The following is a 23,970-nucleotide window of genomic DNA, read 5'->3' on the forward strand; positions in this document are numbered from 1 at the left end:
TAAATTGGGCTACAACTTAATTCTAAGCAACAGAGTTTTATACATAAACATTTGAAGGGGAGATAGGAGGTATGCTATTATATTCCTGCAGGTCATCGTTCTTTTATACATAGAAAAAGTGAGTCCCTCCAGGTTTAATTCTCTGCAAGGCGATCAGGGAAGTTTCAGATTTGCTGTATAGGGTCTAGGGAATACTCTTTACTGTTTGGCGCTATCGTTTTAAAGCAAAGGGATAAAGGTGTAGTTCCAGCACCATGCCAGCACAGAAAGAACAGAAGGCTCCCTACAGTAATCAAGTATCCTCAGCACAATCCTTCTTTAATCCAGGCAGGCGAATAGGGATGAAGGGAACACCAGCTTCTTTTATAATAGTGCCCATATGAGAACGTGTATGTCGGGGTTTTAAAAGGGAACATCCAGGCTTCGCTTAGGAATAGTTTACCCCTCTGTGCGTCCCACAATTTGCCAGTTGTTAAATCTTGAGTCCTAAGAGATAAACCGCACCTCCGTAGCCAATGCGGCTGGATTGTCAGTGCCACAGAGGTTCCAATATTGCTCGAGGTGGCTATAGTCTGCTGGGCCTCTGCGATAGGAGGGGTCGGCAAATCCTGTGGTATCTGAGCGGTAGGTAAGGACCCGACAGGCCGGTTGGAAATTTTATCCGGGTTTGCAGCTTGTATGTCCACTTGAATGTCTGCTACGTCACTCACCTGAGGGCCGATCGCATCCCCCTCTGCGCATGCTATAGCAGCATGTGGGAACTGCGCTGCCCGGGGAAGCAATTCTGAGGCATCAGGCTCTGCTCCACATCTCATCTCTGTAAGTACCGGAAAATCCTTCTGCCGATCTAGGTTAGTAGCCATCTCAGATGTGTGGGCAGAGGAAGATCGGCCTGCACCGGCATAATATGTCATCCACATCTGAGCCAAATCTCCCAGCATTTTCTGTATATCAAGGTAGCTTTCCTCACTGCTGTGTTCCATGGTCAACCTTTATGTCTAGATCGGTGGTGGTGCTTTAGATGATTCCGTTAGAAGTGAGGGTGTTGAGGCCTTCATAAGTGTGGCCACTGCCAGTCTGTATTGATCCGTCTTCTGTGTTAGTGCTTCTTATAAATGTATAATCATTAGGTGCTGTCAGTTGTAGGCATTGTATTATGCTATTTTCAAGCCCAGATGATAGGATGGATATCTGATATTTAATGGATATTCAGGATCGTTCTTTAGCAGTCAACTAAAATGCTGGCAGCCATGACAGTGGTCCGGACAAGCCCCCCATAAATTACATTAAAATTTAATAATTTTATAACTATTTTGGAAGTTAAAGTTATCGAACACACATTCCAACACTTCTGTTACTTGAGCTGCAAGTCTCTTTGTAAGTTTAGCCATTTATGTATGAACTTTAACATATATCTAAAATATATATATATATTTAACACTAAAAGTGAGATTTGAAAAAAAAGATATCTATGCAAAGAGTATTGTTTGTTGTTTAACCATACATAATACAATAAATATTAGTAATCAATTTATTTCTTCTAAATAGCAAACTTCCACATATCCTATTTGAACAATAACAATAAATTATACTTTGAGGTTATATAAACCACCTAGACTGACTTTTTACTAATACATCTTACTTTATCAAGGTCAATGAGAATTGTGAGAAATGTCACATAGATTAGATGTTATGATTAGTTTAAATACATATTCCAGGGAATGTTTATTTGCATAGGGTGCTTATTTGTGAATATATGTCATTAAGATGGGCAATGATGAAAATTCTCTATGTGATGACCTGACCTTGTAGGACCTGTAGGTTAAACACCTGTAGAGATGCAGTTTCTTTTATATACAGCACCTTTCATTTCAGGCAATAGACCAATTAAGGGGGCAAAATTACACAATGTTAAAATTAAAAAGAATCATTTTGTATATTTCTATACTTAGAAACCTTCTAAACATTAACTTTGAAGGTGATATGAGGTTATATGTAGCACAATAATATAAATTCTAATGATTATAGTAAAATAGATTGTAAATCAAATGATTCATAGTTTTAAATCATGAAATTGCACAAGCTCGGACTTTCAATCATCCCAATCAGATTGGAATGATTCAAATCATTGACTGGATCAGACAGAAACAAGTCTTATGGAGTTGGGATATTTGGATCTTATGATCTTGTGATATTGTTGGAATATATACTTCAAACACTTGATAAAGAAACACAAAATACATTGAAAATATGATAAATGAGACCATTATATATAGAAAAGCCCAAAACTTTGTATAAATAGCCATTACATATAAATTTATATTTGTAGCAGTTATTATAGCATGTAGTGTATCTCAAGATCATATTAAATTAGTCCATTAAAGCAGCTCCACTTTACACCATTGGGAAATAAAGGGTTGCCATATAGCTTGATACTGTATAGAACAAAGTCAGCTCAAAGTGGAAGTTACTAACTCCTTTTTGTAGGTCCTAGAATATGGTGCAAAGAATGCAGCAACCTGCTAGCTGATCACCGCCCAAACATTCATTTTTTTTCTCTCTCGGTTAGAGAAAACCAATGATAGAAGCAGCAATTTGATGATAAAATCCTTTATTTACATTCATATATTTATTGAAACATTTAGTGGTTTCTTAGACATTGAAAAGTGGCTGTTTTATCAACCTGTGTTCTGTGGATTATATTCTAGTGCTAACAAATTTGTAAAAACATGTCTGGGCCTACTTAACACAAATATTGTCTGGTATCTGTATGTATGACTGTACAAGTTCACTGGGAGCTGGGTCAAGATGACAAAACATTAAAAGGCAGCACAGTGAAAGTCTACGGAAGATGGCTGATACTAAGTAAGCAATTTGCATAAACTCCAAATATGGAGTCAAAATATTTTATTGTATTAGGGCGGACAAGAGAACAGAATCTGATTACGATATATACAAGTGCTCCCTCAAAACAACTCAAGGCTAATACTGCTGTATACAAGGCAGCGATTAATAGAGCAAGTCACAGGGAATGCCATAAAAGTTCCCTCTGTATGGGGTAGTACACAGTTCACAGAGATGTAAAGGGATAGGAAACTTAAAGGACCGCAGATCTCTCACCAGATAAAGCTGTCACTGTACCTCCATGTACGGTCTAGGTCCCCGCTCCTTCAGCCTCCTTGGTCTCGGACCTCTCTCTGGCTTGCCATGTAGATACGGTACCTGCTTCGTAGTTGAAGTCATCCTGCTTCAGTGCTACGGGGCTGATGTCAGGTGCTCAACCCGCCAACCAATGGGGTGTACGCTTATGCTCAATTCACTCCAATAGCAGTGTGGCTGCCAAATTCAAGCACCGAGGTTCAAGCTGTGTAAGTATATTGTAGCAAACAGACCAAAGAATTAGTGATCCTATAAAAGCACTTTGTTAGACGATTCAGGAAAACATTAGATGCTAAAAACACAAACAGGTATGCTAGACAAGGCACCAATCCGTCCTACGCGTTTCGGCTGCTCCTGCCTTAGTCATAGACATAATTAGCAATCTACTACTCTCAAATACTCAATACTGTCATACTATTGGATAAAGCTGACACACCTTCATATAACAATATACATTGGAGGAAGAGAAATGTAATAGCATACATCGTATATAGAATATCCAGTATCTCACAAAAGTGAGTACACATCTCACATTTTTATAAATATTGTATTATATATTTTCATGTGACAACACTGAAGAAATTACACTTTGCTTCAATGTAAAGTAGTGAGTGTACAGCCTGTATAACAGTGTACATTTGCTGTCCCCTCAAAATAACTCAACACACAGCCATTAATGTCTAAACCGTTGGCAACAAAAGTGAGTACACCCCTAAGTGGAAATGTCCAAATTGGGCCCAAAATTTCAATATTTTGTGTGGCCACCATTATTTTCCAGCACTGCCTTAACCCTCTTGGGCATGGAGTTCACCAGAACTTCACAGGTTGCCACTGGAGTCCTCTTCCACTCCTTCATGACAACATCATGGAGCTGGTGGATGTTAGAGACCTTGTGCTCCCACACCTTCCATTTGAGGATGCCCCACAGATGCTCAATAGGGTTTAGGTCTGGAGATATGCTTGGCCAGTCCATCACCTTTACCCTCAGCTTCTTTAACAAGGCAGTGGTCATCTTGGAGGTGTGTTTGGGGTTGTTATCATGTTGGAATACTGCCCTGTGGCCCAGTCTCCAACCACCACCATGCTTGACTGTAGGCAAGACACACTTGTCTTTGTACTTCTCACCTGCTTGCCGCCACCCACTCTTGACACCATCTGAACCAAAAAGTTTATCTTGGTCTCATCGGACCACAGGACATGGTTCCAGTAATCCATGTCCTTAGTCTGCTTGTCTTCAGCAAACTGCTTGCGGGCTTTCTTGTTCATCATCTTTGAGAGAGGCTTCCTTCTGGGACGACAGCCATGCAGACCAATTTGATGCAGTGTGCGGTGTATAGTCTGAGCACTGACAGGCTGACCCCCCACCCCTTCAACCTCTGCAGCAATGCTAATAGCACTCATACATCAATTTCCAAAAGACAACCTCTGGATATGATGCTGAGCATGTGCACTCAACTTCTTTGGTCGACCATGGCGAGGCCTGTTCTGAGTGGAACCTGTCCTGTGAAACCGCTGCATGGTCTTGTCCACCATGCTGCAGCTCAGTTTCAGGGTCTTGGCAATCTTTTTATAGCCTAGGCCTTCTTTATGTAGGGCAACAATTCTTTTTTTCAGGTCCTCAGAGAGTTCTTTGCCATGAGGTGCCATGTTTAACTTCCAGTGACCAGTATGAGAGAGTGTGAGAGCGATAACACCACATTTAACACACCTGCTCCCCATTAACACCTGAGACCTTGCAACACTAATGAGCCACATGACACTGGGGAGGGAAAATGGCTAATTGGGCCCAATTTGGACATTTGCACTTAGGGGTGTACTCACTTTTATTGCCAACGGTTTAGACATTAATGGCTTTGTGTTGAGTTATTTTGAGGGGACAGCAAATTTACACTGTTATACAGGCTGTCCACTCATTACTTTACATTGTAGCAAAGTGTCATTTATTAAGTGTTGTCACATTAAAAGATATAATAAAATATTTGCAAACATGTGAGGGGTGTACTCACTTTTGTGAGATACTGTATATGTAAATATGAACATGCAATCTCCCTGTTACCCTGTACAGATTTCAATGCATAATTCACTTTTCACAATAACTATTAAATGATATGTACTAATTTGAACCAAAGTGCATGTGATACATTATATCTGACATAATGTTATATTTACTTAAAGTCAAAAATGCAACCATGTAAGGCTATTCATAGTAAAACAAAAATTGTACAGATAGTGTAAACATGTATTCTCCGACTTAAACATAGGATAAGGTTAGGTAATTCAATTAGTATTCTATGGAAAATAGGTACAGCGCTAGTATCAGCACCTATAGCTCTCCTCAAAAGGTCTCCTAGCAGACCAATAGAGATAGTGAATTAAATAGAATGAAGAGAAGAGAACGCCTAAAGAAAGGCTAAGGTGATAGGATAAGGAACAGTATAAACAGTATAAAAATGTAAACAATTTTATTAGAACATTTGGTATCCCCTATCTGTAAAGATAAATGTTATATATCAGCACAAGATAAAATCATGGATCCATGATAAAATGTTAAACAATATAAAAAACAATGGCATGTGCACAATATGCAAACAATGGATAATCCCCTAGTTGTGTACCTAGGTACTCAAAGGTAGATGTAGTTGGCGAAGAGTGTCAAAAATGGAGAGAAAATGTGTGAGAATGTAGTTATGTAAAAATCCAATCTGCAAATGTGTTTTGATTCACAAACACAACAAGTGACAAAAGATGAGTGATCTAATTAAGTCAATAGTGAAAGTCCATATAACGAAAGATAGTATAAAATATAAGTAGAAAATAGAAAATTGAAAAAATAAAAAGATTAACTTGCTGTTTCAAGTGCAGAAAAAAATGAAAAGTCGGGCTCCAAAATCCCTTGGGGGTATTGCAATAATCCTCGTACGTGATCCAAAGGTGCAGTCCCAATATGTAATACTTCTAGTGATATCCTGTGGAAAAGAGAAAACAATAATGCAGACCAAATATGATACCTAGATAGGGTATTGAAAATTGGCTTACCAGTTAATGTCAATGCGTTTCGGCCTATAATAATAGGCCTTTTTCAAGACTAGCTAAACAAGGTCGTCAATATACCTCTTGTAAGCTTGTATGTTACCTCTATCTACTCTACCTCTATGCAATCAGCCAATAGGATTGAAGTTCAATCCTATTGGCTGATCCAATCAGCCAATAGGATTGAGCTCGCATTCTATTGGCTGATTGGAATTCTATCAGCCAATCGGAATTGAAGGGACGCCATCTTGGATGACATCATTTAAAGGAACCTTCATTCGTTGGTTAGTCGTCGGCCAGGAAGGAAGCTCCGCATCGGATGTCTTGAAGATGGACCCGCTCTGCACCGGATGGATGAAGATAGAAGATGCCGTCTGGATGAAGACTTCTGCCCGTCTGGAGAAGCACTTCTGCCAGCTTCGTGGAGGACTTCGGCCCGGTTGGGTGAAGACGTCTCAAGGTAGGGTGATCTTCAAGGGGTTAGTGTTAGATTTTTTTAAGGGGGTTGGATTTTAGAGTAGGGTTGATTGTGTGGGTTGTGGGTTTTAATGTTGGGGGAGATATTGTACTTTTTTTCAGGTAAAAGAGCTGATTACTTTGGGGCAATGCCCCACAAAAGACCCATTTAAGGGCTATTTGTAATATAGTATAGGGTAGGGCTTTTTATTATTTTGGGGGGCTTTTTATTTTATAGGGGGATTAGATAAGGTGTAATTAGTTTAAAAAAACTTGTAATTATTTAATTATTTTCTGTAATTTAGTGTTTTTTATTTTTTGTACTTTAGATAATAATTATTTTATTTAATTGTAGTTAATTGTAGTTAATGTAGGTAATTAATTTAATGATGGTGTAGTTTTAGGTGTAATTGTAACTTAGGTTAGGTTTTATTTTACAGGTACTTTTGTATTTATTTTAACTAGGTAGCTTTTAAATAGGTAATAATTATTTAATAACTATTCTACCTTGTTAAAATAAATACAAACTTGCCTGTAAAATAAAAATAAATCCTAATATAGCTACAATGTAACTATTAGTTATATTGTATGTAGTGTTAGGTGTAATTGTAACTTAGGTTAGGTTTTATTTTACAGGTACTTTTGTATTTATTTTAACTAGGTAGCTTTTAAATAGGTAATAATTATTTAATAACTATTCTACCTTGTTAAAATAAATACAAACTTGCCTGTAAAATAAAAATAAATCCTAATATAGCTACAATGTAACTATTAGTTATATTGTAGCTAGCTTAGGGTTTATTTTATAGGTAAGTATTTAGTTTTAAATAGGAATAATTTTATTTAGATTTATTTAAATTATATTTAAGTTAGGGGGTGTTAGGGTTAGTGTTAGACTTAGGTTTAGGGGTTAACACATTTAATATAGTGGCGGCAGTGTAGGGGGGGCAGATTAGGGGTTAATAAATATAATGTAAGTGGCGGTGGGCTCCGGGAGTGGCGGTTTAGGGGTTAAACACTTTATTTAGTTGTGGCGGGGTCCGGGAGCAGCAGGATAGGGGTTAATAACTTTATGTAGGTGGTGGCGGTATAGGGGGTGGAATATTAGGGGTTAATATGTATAATGTAGGTGGCGGTGGGCTCCGGAAGCGGCGGTTTAGGGGTTAATACATTTATTAGAGTTGTGGTGGGCTCCGGGAGCGGCAGTTTAGGGGTTAAACACTTTATTTAGTTGCGGTGGGGTCCGGGAGCGGCGGTATAGGGGGTAAAACAATATAGTATAGAGTGGGTGTTTAGTGACAGGGTACCAAGAAATCTGTAAAAAAGCCAAATAGCAATGAGATCGATGAATGTTAGTTAGCAACAGTCTGCTGCTCATCGCCCCGTACTTGGTGTGCGGGATTTTGACAGCTTTTTTGCTAATTTTGGAGAACGTATTCAGGTCTGCGGCCGCGATGTTAGGCAATCTTAGGAGAGCGTATTGGTGCAGTCGAATGCAGGTAAGTTGCGGCTTGATAAATAGAGGCCTTAGTGTCTTTTAAATTCGATGGTAACTGATATACAATTGGTTGTAATAATGATTTGATCCAGCCAGACAATTTCTCAAAAAAGAGAGCCCATTCCAGAGACAATAGACCTACCCTTGACCTCCTCCAAGGATTTGTGCACCTTGGGGAGGTGATGAAAGATTGGGATGACCGGTCTCTAGACAAACAGATCATTAAAAGTGTCTAGATCGAAAAAAAAACTTTCATTAGACAATCGTCTAAAAGATGTCGCAACTCAAAACTAAATCTTTCTGTTGGATTAAAGCTTAATGGGCTATACACTTTTATGTCAGTAAGCTGACGTAATGCCTCTTTAATATAATAGTTCCTTTCCATGACTACTACACCTCCCCCCTTGTCAGCTTCCTTGATCACAATGTTATCTTTATTCCTTAGCCCCTCAAGTGTCAAGGGCCACCTTATTAGGATTTTCAGATAATTTAATCAGATCCTCTTCTATTCTGTGATAAAAGGCCTCTAAGAAGGGTCCCCTAGTTCTAGCAGGATAAAAAACAGATCTGGATTTGAATCCACTATGATTGTTTTTAATTCTCTCCTCAATAGGGTTGCTAAGGGCCCCCAATTTGTGTAAGGTCAAAAAATCCACTCCCTCCTGGAAGTCTATAATGCCATGTATTGTAAGTGGTTAGTCATAGTCACTACTATTTGTCACTAGCCTTTCTTCATCTGTGATGTTATTGGTAATAGCAGCCTCTCTCCAAAATAACTTTTTTAGTGTCAGATCTCTCACTAGCCGGTTCACGTCTGCTATAGTCTCAAATACATTAAATGTATTGGTAGGGACAAAACCTAGACCCAAACCCAAAACCTCCGTCTCTGCACTTGTTAAATTTGTGTGTGATAAATGTATTAACATTAAACATATTTGTTGTGTGCATTCCTCTTTGGTAGGGCCCTTGTTTTTCCCTTTCCTCCGTGGCCTATGCTTCCTCTGCATTCTTGTTCTTTGGGAGCTAACTGAAAAACCTGTTAATTTGTGATAGCTCATGTTTGTGCTGCATAGGATGGGGGTCTAATATCCCCCTCATTATCACTGAGAAATTCTTGTTGGCGTGAATCTACAGGGGTTTTGCCTTTCCCTGCTGTACTGACTTTCTGGCTAGCCTGAGTGGTGGATTCTTGCCTAGAACCACTCTGTATGTAAACTGGTTTCTTAAGGATACTTTTGGGTTTAACCACCTGTACTTCATCACCTGATGGCCCACTTGAATCACTAGTACCCTGATTGTCTGATCTATAGTCTCTCTACTCATCCGTAACCTCTGTGTCAGAGAAAGTAACTTTTTTCTCATCACCAGTGTTGCCCCACCTTGGACCATGTGTGATTTTTTCTAAACCTTGGTTTGTTAGCCCTAGGGCCTGTCTTGATATTCCAGGTATAAACTTTATTGTTTAGATAATCATTGTTATCCCTGTTAAATTTCCTTAGTTTGAAGTTGTCAATCTCTGCACTAAACTTATTAACTGTATCTTGAAGCAGTTTGTCAATTTGCCCCTTTACGGGCACACGTTAAAATAGCGCTTCACTTGTAATTTTTGCCCTAAGTAGGGTAGTGGTAATCTTGAGGTTTCTATCTAGTAGAATACCAAGTCTTAAGATCTTCATTTACAATAAGGTTAACCTATAACAAGACACCTCTACAAGTACATATCAATGAATATCAACCAATATCACGTTGGCAGAGTGAAGTAGCTACAGTCCCATCCAAGGGTCTCATATCCAACCAGTGTATATCATGTACAAGAAATAGTAAATCTCTGCTGTAGGCACATAAGTGGTGTAGTATGAACACAATATCATCGAAAATCCCCTTGGAATAATATACGCTAACCTATAAATGGAGGGAGCAAGCAATGCTTCTACTTTCAACTTTTAATCCCAGGGAAAAACACCATGCCTAAGGTTCACAATAGAAATATCTCATCAGGGCAATTTATGGCTTCTTGAAACTCTATTTTACGCTCCACTCATAATCTAGCCCATTATAGTTTGGACATGATCAGCACAGAAGGTATATCACTCCTGAAGTAGTACACATTATCCACTGTCTTATTCTGAAGACTTTTTTTTGGGATCAATACAGAAAATGTTTGTCTTTTGAATATGATTACAGTAGGTACAGTTGCCAAAGAACGGTTTAGAAAACACAGGAATAAAAAAACATGCACAGTTTTGTTCTGTTTATGCATATTGAGATAATAAAAGGAGGGTTTGGTGTACATATTATCGAGATAAGCTAATGAGGCTTTTTCATTGTGTTATGGTTTCGATTAAATGAGAGTGATGGGGGGCGGGGCTAACCGCTGTGCTGAGTGGTAGCATCTCTGAAGAGCTCCGCTTGTGACAAGTGGCTAAAGCTAAAATTTAACATAAAAACTAGTGGAAAGTGAACTATCTGTGTCTGAGGGGTCAGGACTCATACAGAGGATCATTTTGACACGAGGAATCCATGTACCCCTGGACCGGAGGAACTGATACAGCCTAACCAACGGATCCTGCGCCACATCATAGACGTCCCAGCACTAACACCTCCGGAGGGTCGGGGCTCCGCTCCAGAGTCTCTGTTAGCACAGATTAGTTTGTTCCTGAGTTGGAGACAGGGAGTAAACTCCCCCAGCAAGCCCTAAGGACTCCTGAGGTCTGAAGCCGACTTACCGACTATAGGGACAAATACAGGTATCCCACGGATCTTCCGCTCCAGCACCCTTATAATCAGAGGGTCTCTCCCACAGGGTTTAAGCCATCTCCTCACGTCTATCAGAGTGAGCCTGCAGTGGCGCCATAACTTGGAGTGGCGCGAACGGCCGCCATCTTAGGCCTCCACCCCAATGCACAAAACAATCTACCCAGCATCTGGACATCAGCCAATTGCCATTGATAGCCCCCTAAGCTGTGGGACTACAGATACTGAGCTCCTGGAGGTATTTCAGGGTGATCCTGAACCAAACCTGACAGCCGAGGTAGTGGCTGGGAAGCCCATGAGACTGTTCACAGCCGACGCTGACCAACCTGGTAAGAGACCTCCCCTTGCCTTACTGAAACTTTGGGTGTCAGCCATACCTCAACGGTGGGTAGCCTGTTACTGGTATTGTACCTAAACTGAACTGTTAATATTGGGCATTTGAGATCCCAAAGTTCAAGGCTCTCATTTAATCTCTTATCAACACTTGGGGGACTTTGTGCCACTTCTCTTTATTTTTGATATATCTGTATATGCCTTCAGCCAGAAAAAAAATCACTGTGCGCATTTATATTCATTGTAGCTAACTGCAATGTCTCTACTGTTTGGGTATTATGTCTCAAGCTAATAAACGAAAGCCAAAGTTAACACAACACCTGAAAAAAACAGTAGCTGATCATTTTAAAGGTCAACCCACTACGAAAGGGCATATAGCCAGAGACACGGATGCAGCTTTATATTTGAGCTACTCAGAAATCAGTATGGACTCCCTGTCGCCCTCAGGTGATACTCTATCCTCCAACATAGTTGATGTCTTAGCTAGGCATATGAATATACTACAAGATACACTAACCAAAGAAATCAAAGGTTCCACAGTTGAACTTCGTAGAGATCTAGCTGCGCTAGGTGAAGGCACAGAGATTCTGGAACGTAAGCATGAAGATCTAGCAGTGGATCATGCAAATTTGCTCTCATACTCTCAGAATTTGTCAATACAGATATCAGATTTGGAACTAAAACTAGCCGACATGGAGGTTAGATCTAGACGCAACAACCTGAGATTCAGGGGGATCTCGGAGGACATAAGCTCTGCTGAATTGGAACCTTACATTTTAGCACTTTGTAAACATTTACTACCCTAGAGTAATTAATCACTTTAACTACAAACTGTAGCTAAGTGATAAGTTATTTAGCTGCGCTATCCAAAGATAGCTTAATGAGTGTAGTATACTAATGTCTAGATAATCCTATATTGGCACAACTATGTAAAATGTTTTTAAAATTGTATTTATTACAATACGAAAAGACAGAAAATTAAAATCAAAGTCAAATCAATGCAAACATATAATCATTCAAATACATATAAAGCATAACATATAAAGCATACAAACGAGACCAATGAAATGATGTTGATGAGATGATATGGTTCCAATGCAATAGATTGTGGCATATGTGGCAAGCCGTATTAGTAAAGCGGACACATGTGTTTAATAGACACAGCGATGTTAGCAAGGTTAGCGTTTTACTTTTTCCTTCCCAAAGTTGCAGAGTTGGCAAAAACCGGAAGCCAAGTGATGTTCCCCGGGACCCCCTCTGAGGAAGCGTATGGGAAACGCGGCGTCAGGGAATCACAGGACCGTTTGAAATCTGCCGCCTGGAGGAACAAACAAACACAGAGGAACATCACTTGGCTTCCGGTTTTTGCCAACTCTGCAACTTTGGGAAGGAAAAAGTAAAACGCTAACCTTGCTAACATCGCTGTGTCTATTAAACACATGTGTCCGCTTTACTAATACGGCTTGCCACATATGCCACAATCTATTGCATTGGAACCATATCATCTCATCAACATAATTTCATTGGTCTCGTTTGTATGCTTTATATGTTATGCTTTATATGTAATTGAATGATTATATGTTTGCATTGATTTGACTTTGATTTTAATTTTCTGTCTTTTCGTATTGTAATAAATACAATTTTAAAAACATTTTACATAGTTGTGCCAATATAGGATTATCTAGACATTAGTATACTACACTCATTAAGCTATCTTTGGATAGCGCAGCTAAATAACTTATCACTTAGCTACAGTTTGTAGTTAAAGTGATTACTCTAGTCCTAATTCGATTAAGGAGTTTGGGGATTCCTTATATTTATTTTTAGCAGCTTTGTGTAAATACTCACAGCGCAGAGGCCATTTTTTTTCAATATTAAACATTTACTACCCACACAGGAACCCCCTGGTCTGATCTTAGACAGAGTCCACCGGGTCGCAAGGCCACATAATGTGTCCCAGGATAAGCCCAGAGATGTGCTCGCAAGAGTACATTTCTTTACCCACAAAGAGAGTATCCTTAGGGAACTGACCAACAATCAGCTCCTACCTCCGAAATTTCAACAAGTGGCTGTTCTTCCAGACATCTCCAGCTATACACTCCAGAAAAGAAGGACCTTCCGAACCATTACTCAGACTTTAAGAACTGAGAACATTAGCTACCGCTGGGGCTATCCCACCAAATTGTTTGTAACTAAAGAAGCAGTCACTCATACCATCATCACCCCAAAAGAAGGACTCCAACTCCTCAAAGATTGGGACATTGCTCCCTCATCAAGACACGTGACTAAAGAGCCCTCAACTTCCACACTTCATCCTACAGCTCCTGAATGGCACCCTCTGCCACAGGGGTCAACTACCTGATGTTTAAAGGTCCTTCATGGCACAGTGTTGTGTTTTTAAATGTATCAATACTGTTAATACATTATGTATAGGCTTAAAATTGTTATCTAGCTTATGCTCTGCTCACGTGCATCTTCAGTTTATAAACTGATTGATTGACTCACTCTCATGGCATTTGTCTTACCTGCCATGACTATACCTATTAGGTTGATTTGTATCTGGAGATGCCTGTGACCTGTTATATGTTCTGCTCGCATGCATCTGCAGTTTAGAAACTGATTGATTAACATATTCCCATGACATTTGCCCTAACTATTGGGACTATACCTATTCGATTGGTTTATATCTGGAGATGCCTATGACCTGTTGTTTGAAGGTGTTATATAAGGGGAGAGACATCAGGTTTTTAAATTTTATTACTAAACTTAGGTTTTGTAGACAATGGCTTGCCTTCAGCCATTGGTATACATTAATAGACCAAAGACCACTTAGCTAATCTAGTAAACATACCAATACCTAAGATACAACCTGCTCAGTTCATCTAGTATGTATCCCCCTTAATGCCATTGATAGACATCTGCCGATATAGAGAGAGTTACTAGATCAGTGTCACGGCTATCTTGGGTCTCATTTTCTTGGTCACTATGCACAGATATATATATATATATATATATATATATATATATACACACCCTAGCATGTGTTTACCTACGTACCTGTTTTTCAATAATGTTGTTTCAATTATATACAGGTTTAGTATTGTTTATGGGCCTGCATTCTGAACATACACGATTACAGTTTTGAAATTGACCACCTAACGCAGGTTTATGCACACCCTAGCATGCGTTTACCTTTAAACCTGTTTTTCAATAATGTTATTTCAATTATATACAGGTTTAGTATTGTTTATGGGCCTGCTTTCTGCACATACGATTACAGTTAAGAAACTGACCACCTAACGCAGGTTTATTCAGGTCTATATTACTACTAATACTGCTACTAAATTCTGACTCCACATTGCGCAATATAATCTATATGATATATGGCGAGCATTACACCCAATATAGATAGAGATTATACCTACTTCTCTAAACTGCATAACACCTACTCGCGACTAGATTACTTTTTCACAGATTCCTGGACCCTTAATAAAGTGGCTAACTCACATATCCGGATCTGTGCATGGTCTAATCATGATATCCAATTATTCTCCCTCTCTACTGATATATCCAAAACTTCCAGACCAAGCTGGAAATTCCCAAAACAATTACTATGTAACCAAAAGTTTAGAACCTCACTCCAAGCATCTATTAAGGAATTTCTTACATTCAATGAGACTCCCCAGATGTCTTCTCAAACGGTCTGGGCCGCTCTCAAGGCCTACATCAGAGGTGTATGCATCAGGGGTCAAGCGGCTACTCGAGCGCATATGAGGACTCTGATCGACCTCTTGGTTGCTACACTACGAGCTAGAGAACTAGTCAATAAAGCCTCACCATCTCCTCAAGTTGCTGAGGAAATCAAGACATTAAGATCCCAGTTGGCAGATAGGGAATTGGAAAGAGTTAAGGATGCACACTCCCATTTTAAACAATTGCTATACTACCAGGGAAACAAAGCGTCGGCTGCGGTGAGAATCTTGACTCTAATGAAGGGAAGTGAGAAGGTTAACTCTCCTAGAGAGATCAGAAAGGCATTTGCTGATTATTATTCAAGGCTCTACAACCTTAAGCCAGCTATGCTGCAAACTGAATCCTCTATACAGGCTATATCCTCTTTCTTAACTAATCTTAAACTCCCTTCTCTATCCCAATCAGCCAAGGAGGAATTGATTGCTCCATTTACTTTAGCAGAACTACTACTGGCAAATAAACACACACAAAATAATAAAGCCCCGGGTCCAGATGGATATCCAGCAGCTTTTTATAAACTGTTCCGAACAGAATTGGGTGGCATCCTCCTCAGGGTTTTTACTGAAGCACGGGATACAGGTTCACTTAGAAAAGAGTTTCTCCAAGCGATTATCCTCCCCATACCAAAATCTGGCAAGGATCCTTCCCAGTGTGGTAGCTACAGACCTATCTCACTGATGTTAAAGTATATGCCAAGCTCTGGGTGAACCATCTTCAACTCTTGCTTCCGTGTCTCATACACCCTGATCAGATGGGCTTCACATTTAGTAGAGAGGGACCAGATAACACTTGGAGAGTTCTGGATGTGCTCTCGGAGGCATCCAGATTGAACTGTTCCATGCTGGCCCTGTTATTAGATGTAGAAAAGCCATTTGACAGGGTCAGATGGGATTACTTGTGGCAAGTCTTAAAACAATTTGGTTTTCCTTTGGAGGTCATCTAGGCAATCCAGGCATTATACCATAGTCCCATGGCAGTAGTTAGAGGGCTTGGCTTCTCCTCCCCAGAGGTTCCGATCACAAATGGCACCAGACAAGGGTGCCCCTTGTCACCCCTGATTTTTGTCCTAGCCATTGAGCCTCTAGCTCAGGCCATTCGTAACTCACCACAAATACAGGGGGTATAGCTTGGTGACAAGAGAGAGAAGATTTCTCTGTTCGCTGATGATGTCATGCTTTTTCTTTCTAACCCACTGGGTTCTTTACCCGCATTGTTCAACATTGTGAATTAATTTGGCAAGCATAGCTATTATAGCATTAATTTTTCTAAAACAGAGACATTACCTATTCATGTTCCTGCATTTGAATTGGAAATTCTAAAAACATCCTACTCTTTCAATTGGTCTTCATCCACTATCAGACATCTGGTGCTACAGCTGGGACCAGATCTTAAACTGGTTGTTCATGAGAATTACAATACATTACTCAAAGAGATTTCTAGGCTTCTTTATTCCTGGAATTTCAAGGAGGTCTCCTGTATGGGACGAATAGCATCACTGAAAATGACTGTCCTCCCTAAGCTCCTATATTACTTTAGATGTCTTCTCCTCAACATACCCAATGTACTACTCTGTAAGTTTAAATCTCTTTTTCAGAGATATATATGGGGACCCTCCAGGCCTCGGATAGCAGCAAAAATACTACAAAAAAGGTTTGACAGGGGCGGGGTTGCCATGCCTAGCGTTCATAGCTATTATGAAGCCGCACGCCTGACACATATTTTTGCCTGGGAAGATAAAGGCGAGGCACAGAAATGGAAGGAAGTAGAACTCCTAAGTTTACCCTTCGGGTTAAGTCTGGAGGATCTTCCTTGGATTCCAACCTATCGCTTAGATAAGTTGAATATCAATAACGCAATTATCCGTGCTAATTTAAAGATCTGGCACCATCTCAGACATTTGCTGGACATTGCGCCCCATCCTTCCCCACTCCAGTCTATTCCCAGCCTACTAGCTACTTTACCAGACATGCACATTTTTCATTGGAAGAAGTGGGACCTACATTACTTGTCTCAGCTTTGGTCAACGGGATCCATACTCCAGCCCTATAGAATCGAATCTATCATAGCAGACCCACCACCCTGGGTTCTGTTTGAATATTCCAGACTCTATAACTTCCTATTTTCCTGGGGGTTCCCGAAGTCTGACTATCGCCCTTTAACAACTTGGGAAAAACTATGGAAACTGAAGGTAAAGGTACCCAAAACTCTCTCACACCACTACACTATGATTCAAACCTCTATCAACTCTGATAGAATATGGCATCTTAACGCATGGGAACATGAAATGGCCACAACCATAACTGACAAAGACCTAGACCATGCTATAACATTGACAAGAAAAACCCTCCACTGTGCTAACACTATCGAATCATACATGAAACTACTCCTTAGATAGTACTACACTCCTATTAGGCTACATCAGATGTTCTCGACAATGTCGCCCCTATGTTGGCGTAATTGTGGGGAGAAAGGGACTGAACTCCACGTTTGGTGGAGTTGCTCGGTATTGCAACCCTGTTGGAATCAAGTTTTCCACATTTGTGACGAGGTGGGCATACCTCTACCACAGAAACCAGAGATAGCCCTCTTTCGTATCTTCCCCGTCAAAACACCTACTCCACTCTCCAGACTGGTCATCTTTGTCTTTGCTGCTATGAAACTTGCCATAGCAAGAGCTTGGAAGAAATCTGTACCTCCTACCATTCTAGAAGTTATTGTTACAATCAAATTTTTTGCCAACATGGAAAAAAGCTTTTATACTAGCCTGGACAGAGAGGACCAGTATTGGGCTTTATGGGAACCCTGGTTTAATTGTCAGGAGCCCTTAGAGTAAAGATTGCTACGCTAACACATCCCTCTACTGGATGAGATTCCTCATATACTAGTAAAGCACCCTACGTTCAATCTATCTGATGTAAACTCCTTCTACCCATCGCCCCCTCTTCCCCCCCCGCCACCCTCTGACCGATGTACTCCTGCCCCCCCTCCTTTCCACTGCACTGTGCCCCACCTGTATGCACTAATCTGAGCCATTCTATAAGACACTAATTATGTACAACAGGTTTGGGGATGTTCTACCTTTGTACATGGCAAATTATGCAATATCAGTGAATTACCACAGACCTCATAGAGCATGTAGAATAATTTATTTTAATATTCTATAATACAGAATTACAGAGTCATTGAATAGGAGATTAACCAATCTAATATATATCCTTGTCACGTATAACATAAATGTGAAAATATCTTGGTATGTCATATCTTTTCGCTGAATATTGTAATGCCACTATATATGCTAAATAAAACTTATTTTTGAAAAAAAAAAATCAAAATTCAAAAAACAAAATAAATTAAATAGCTTGGCTATATTGTGCTCTTATAAAGTTTAATCAACAAATTATCTCATGTCCCACTCTAGATTCATACCCAAAGGTCACTTCATTTTAATTTTATAGATCCAGTTGTTGTGTGGGATCGGGGACTAATTCCAATGTGCTGTAATTCTACCGGTTACTGTATCTGTTGCCATCTGGCAAGGTGTAGGCAGTCTTTTTATCCCACACAATAAGTGTCTGCTGGAAAGTATGTTCCACCTCGAGTGACTTTTAAATAACAATTGTTGTTTTAAAAATTGTTTTTATGTAATCGTTTTGTATACTATACAAATAAATCTTTTGATGAAGTAAAAAATGAGAGTGATATCCCTTACATTTTATACTCTGCAATTGATATAATGTTGATATAATGGGGTAGAGTTATCAAATGTCGGGCTGTAGAGGATCATGTCCGCCCGACATCGATAAATGCCGACAGCATACGCTGTTGGCATTTATCATTGCACAAGCATGTCTGGTGAAATGCTTGTGCAATGCCGCCCCCTCCACATTCGGGCCAATCAGCAGCAAGCAGGGGGTGTCAATCATTCCGATCATATCCTCAGAGGTGGCGGATGAGTTAAAGGGACATTAAATCCAAAAAATTTCTTTCATGATTCAGGTGGAGAATACAATTTTAAACAACATTCCAATTTACTTCTATTATCTAATTTGCTTTATTCTTTAGATATACTTTGTTGAAGAAATAGCAATGCACATGGGTGAGCCAATCAAACGAGGCATCTATGTGCAGCCACCAATCATCAGCTACTGAGCATATCTAGATATGCTTTTCAGCAAACTATATCAAGAGAATGAAGCAAATTAGACAATAGAAGTAAATTGGAATGTTGTTTAAAATTGTATTCTCTATCTGAATCATGAAAGAAATTTTCTTTACTTAAGTTTCAGGTGGACCTGAAACTTTGGGGGTGGGTTGCAGCATCCGCTGCTTGATAAATCTACCCCAACAAGTCATTAGAAATGTTTTAAAAGCAATCCAATTTCTCAGTACACTGTCCCTTTAACAAATGAAAACACATTTCTGGGAACTTTTCACATTAAAATTGATTTGTGGCAGGGAGGTTTTTTTTGTGGCTGAATCCATTTTGGAATGTTATTCCTCTAAAAATATGCTTCCAATATCGTCCAAAACTGAAACCTTGTTATCAGGAGCAGATATCAGAAAGATTGTAATGGAACCCCATGTAAGCAATTTTGTAAATGAATCTCTTATGACAATGAAGACAAAATATATTATCATGGTATTTATTTATTTGAGGGGAATGTCCTTTGTATCCATCCCTGTTGGAAGACCGATTGCTGATTTTTGGGTTTGTATTAGAATGTCCTCCTATTAAAGGGCTATTAGAGTTAAAAAAAAAATGACATGCTATAATTTGTTAAAACATGTCATTTTAAGTATTGCATCATGTGGTTTGATTGCTTCCAATGTAAACAAAACAATAATGGACTCAGTTAATAGTTTAAATAGAAACAATTATTATACAATCGTATAATAGTATAATAATTGAAAGGGACACTAAAATTTAAATAATACTTCAATGATTCAGATAGAGCACTTAATTTATTTCCATTATTAAAATGCGCAGTCTAGTTATATGCATACTTTTTGAGACACCAGCTCCCACTGAGCATGTGCAGAAATGCACAGTGTACACATATACATTCTGTGATTGGCTGATGGCTGTCACATGATACAGGGGGAAGGAAAATTGAAGTAACTTTGAAATTTGTCAGATAAAAATCTGCGGTTCATTTGAAATTCAGACTAAATGCTATTGCATTGTCTTTTTATTATGTGTTTGTTAATTATGCAGTACAACTGTATTTAATGGTCCTTTAACATATATAAAGGAAGCTCTCTCAACTTAAAGGGACAGTCAAGTCAAAATGATTCAGATTTTTTTAATTGTTTTTATTGAGGTTTAACATGCAATATAACAGGCAAGTGATATTTGAAATGTCATACAAATACACATAGAAAAGAACATATCAATCATTTTAGCCAAAATGTATAATCTTATCTGTTACATCACGAGTCGACTTAAACAAGTAAAAGATAAACCTCATATTTTCTAATGAAAATGTCCTCCCTAATCTTTGAAAGCCACTTATGGACCTCAACCAACCAGTACAACATTGTGCCAGTGGGAGAACAAAACTATTAACATTGAAACATTAAATAAAAATATATATAATGAAAGGGTTAGACCTGTAGAGCGTGTTTGTAAGTAGAGTTTAAATAACGTTTTATGAAACACAATTTGATACTGCTATACTGTGATTATAAATTTACCTCCAATTTACTTTTATCACCAAATTTGCTTTGTTCTCTTGGTATTCTTTGTTGAATGCTAAACCTAGGTAGGCTCAAACTGATTTCTAAGCCAGCCTCTTATCTCAGTGAAAGTTTGACAGTTTTTCACAGTTAGACACTGCTAGTTCATGTGTGTCATATAGATAACATTGTGCTCACTCCCGTAGAGTTATTTAACTAGCAGCAATAATTGGCTAAAATGCAATTTTGTAAAAAGCACTGAGAAAAGAAGGGAGTCTGCAGAGACTTTGATACAAAGTAATCACAGAGATAAAATGTGTATTAATATAACAGTATTGGTTATGCAGAACAGGTGAATTGGTAATAAAGGGATTATATGTTTTTTTAAACAATAAAAATGATCAAGTAGACTGTCCCTTTAAAACGTTACCAACTACCACTGCTTGCTTATAAAAATCAATAAATCATTAAACTCAATCTACTTAAAGGGACACTAAACCCAAACATTTTCTTTCATGATTCAAGTAGAGAATACAATTTTAAACAACATTCCAATTTACTTCTATTATCTAATTTGTTTAATTTTTTAGATATCCTTTGTTGAAGAAATAGCAATTCACATGGGTGAGCCAATCACATGAGGCATCTATGTGCAGCAACCAATCAGCAGCTCCTGAGCATATCTAGATATGCTTTTCAGGAAAGTATATCAAGAGAGTGAAGCAAATTAGGTAATAGAAGTTTATTAGAAAGCTGTTTAAAATTGCATGCTCTTTCTAAATCATGAAAGAAAAAAATTGGGTTTCATGTCCCTTTAAAGGAACAGTAAAGTCATAATTAGAAATTCATGATTTAGACAGAGCGTACAATTTTAAACAACATTCCAATTTACTTAATGTATATTATTTAATTTGCTTCCTTCTCTTGTTATCCTTTGCTTAAAGGTTTATCTAGGTATGCTCAGGAGCTGCAAAGAACCTCTATTCTATCTGCTGATTGGTGGCGGCATATGTATACTTATTTTCATTGGCTCTCTCATGTGTTCAGTGAGAAAGCAATAGTACTCCTTCAACAAATGATACCAAGAGAATTAAAGGGACACTGAACCCACATCTTTTCTTTCATGATTCAGATAGAGCATGCAATTTTAAGCAACTTTCTTATTTACTCCTATTATAACAATGTCTTCATTCTCTTGGTATCTTTGAAAAAGAAGGCATCTAAGCTAAAGAGCCAGCCCATTTTTGGTTCATAACACTGGACAGCACTTGTTTATTTGTGGGTGAATTTATCCACCAATCAGCAAGAACAACCCAGGTTGTTTACCAAAAATGGGCCGGCATCTAAGCTTACATTCTTGCTTTTCAAATAAAGATACCAAGAGAATGAATAACATTCGATAATAGGAGTAAATTAGAAAGTTGTTTAAAATTGAATGTTCTACCTAAATCACAAAATAAAAAATGTGGGTTTCATGTCCCTTTAACAGTCACTTTAAATTATCCTTCCATTATTTTTAAATTGCAGCATAACAACAACACATCATGCAAGATCAGAAGAACAGAAGCCGGATCACCGAATTCATTCTCCAAGGAATTTGGGTTATTCCAGAGATGCGGATTCCATTTTTTCTTCTGTTTTTACTGATTTACATCTTTACTGTCACAGGAAATCTGCTCATCTGTATAGTAATAAGTATCGATCATAAGCTTCATACACCTATGTATTTTTTCTTATGCAACTTATCATTTTTGGATTTCTCTTATGCATCAGTCATTCAACCAAAGTTTCTCTCTATACTCTTGCTGGACAATCATTTCATATCATTTGCAGCCTGCATGACACAATTTTATATCTTTTTGTCTTTGGCTGTCGCCGAATTTTTCTTTCTTACTGCTATGGCTTATGACCGATACGTAGCGATCTGTAAGCCCCTACAATACTCCGTTTTAATGAATAACACAATCTGTTTTAAAATAGCTGCTGCTTGTTGGATAGCTTGCTTCTTTGAACCTTTGACACATTTAATAGTTGTCATTCATCAACCATTGTGTAGGTCACAAATTAGTCACTTCTATTGTGACTATTCTGCGTTATTGAGACTTTCTTGCACTGACACATTTAGTATTGAACTAATGACTTATGTTTTTGGCTCAGTGGTTGCGCTACCTGCTTTTTCACTTACTCTTGTGTCCTATGTTTACATTATCTCCACTATCAAATCAATGCACTCCACAGAGGGCAGACGAAAAACCTTCTCCACATGTGTGCCCCATATTACAGTTGTTATCCTTTTCTATAGTACTCTTCTCATAATGGCTATGAGACCTTCTGCACAATATTCGTCAGTGCAAAATAAAGCAATCTCACTTTTGTATGCCATTCTCATTCCAGCAGTCAACCCTTTTATTTATACCCTGAGAAACAAGGATGTTAAAGTATCTTTATATAAAATCATCATGAAAATTATACGTTGCTGATAATAGAGAAATACCACAAGCTGAATAATTCAAGATTTGCAAACAATTCTCTGAAAACAATTAATTTGGAATTTTTTCTAACATACCATGTTTGTTAATTGTTTAATTACTATCTGTAGTTTATATAATGCAAATAACACAATACAAAAATAATATTATACGTTAATGTATATCAGACTAAACACACATTCACTCCACTTGTACACACACAGGGGTCAATTTATCAATCTCCATACGGAGCTTGAAGACCCAAAGACCACTGTGCTCCATAACCTGTCCGCCTGCTCTAATTTTTTAGAGCGTGTAATTCTAAGACTATTAACTATGCAGTACTCTGGTGTTAAACACACAGTAGAAGTACAGCTCAGGATCCAAAGAGCACAACTGGTCTGTTACACAATTCAGCTGTACAAATAGGGCTGCTGATTGGATCAGAGGCAGTTTCAGCTCGGGACTCGTAGTGCTCTGCGGTTCCTGAACCATATTCCTAATGGGTTTAACGCTGTAGAGCAGGGTTGTCAAACTCAAATTCATCGGGGGCCGCATCAGCAGTTTGGTCACCATCAAAGGGCCTCAAAGGGCCGGTTGTATCTAGGACTATGTGTCCACTCTTTATTATCATAATCTGTGCAGACTACAAATCAGTCACAGACAGTACAAGTGTAGGAGCAGACTCCCGAGATAAAGATTTGATTTATTACCTGGGGAAGGCTGAGAGCAGAATAAGACAATCTGCAGAGACAGAGCCTCAGAACGGCTGTTTACTAAGAATTGTCCTGCTGACATATTATTTAAAAAAAACATGTTTTTCTTACCAGCCTCGCTGTGTGC

At 38.6% G+C, this 23,970-nt stretch overlaps 1 protein-coding gene across 1 annotated transcript; it reads left to right on the forward strand.

Annotated features, from left to right (window-relative positions):
* Window positions 1-22,203: 22,203 nt before the first annotated feature.
* On the forward strand, window positions 22,204-23,139 carry LOC128666269 (olfactory receptor 1044-like). The gene has a single exon (XM_053720752.1). It carries the CDS (start codon window positions 22,204-22,206, stop codon window positions 23,137-23,139), a length of 936 nt encoding a protein of 311 aa, XP_053576727.1.
* The last annotated feature ends 831 nt before the right edge of the window (window positions 23,140-23,970 follow it).

Source organism: Bombina bombina, chromosome 1 (genome assembly GCF_027579735.1).
Source record: "Bombina bombina isolate aBomBom1 chromosome 1, aBomBom1.pri, whole genome shotgun sequence".
Taxonomy (NCBI): domain Eukaryota; kingdom Metazoa; phylum Chordata; class Amphibia; order Anura; family Bombinatoridae; genus Bombina; species Bombina bombina.

Bases quoted from the DNA above. Each gene is read 5' to 3' on its own strand.
- LOC128666269 (XM_053720752.1), top strand. From the start codon at position 22,204: ATGCAAGATCAGAAGAACAGAAGCCGGATCACCGAATTCATTCTCCAA.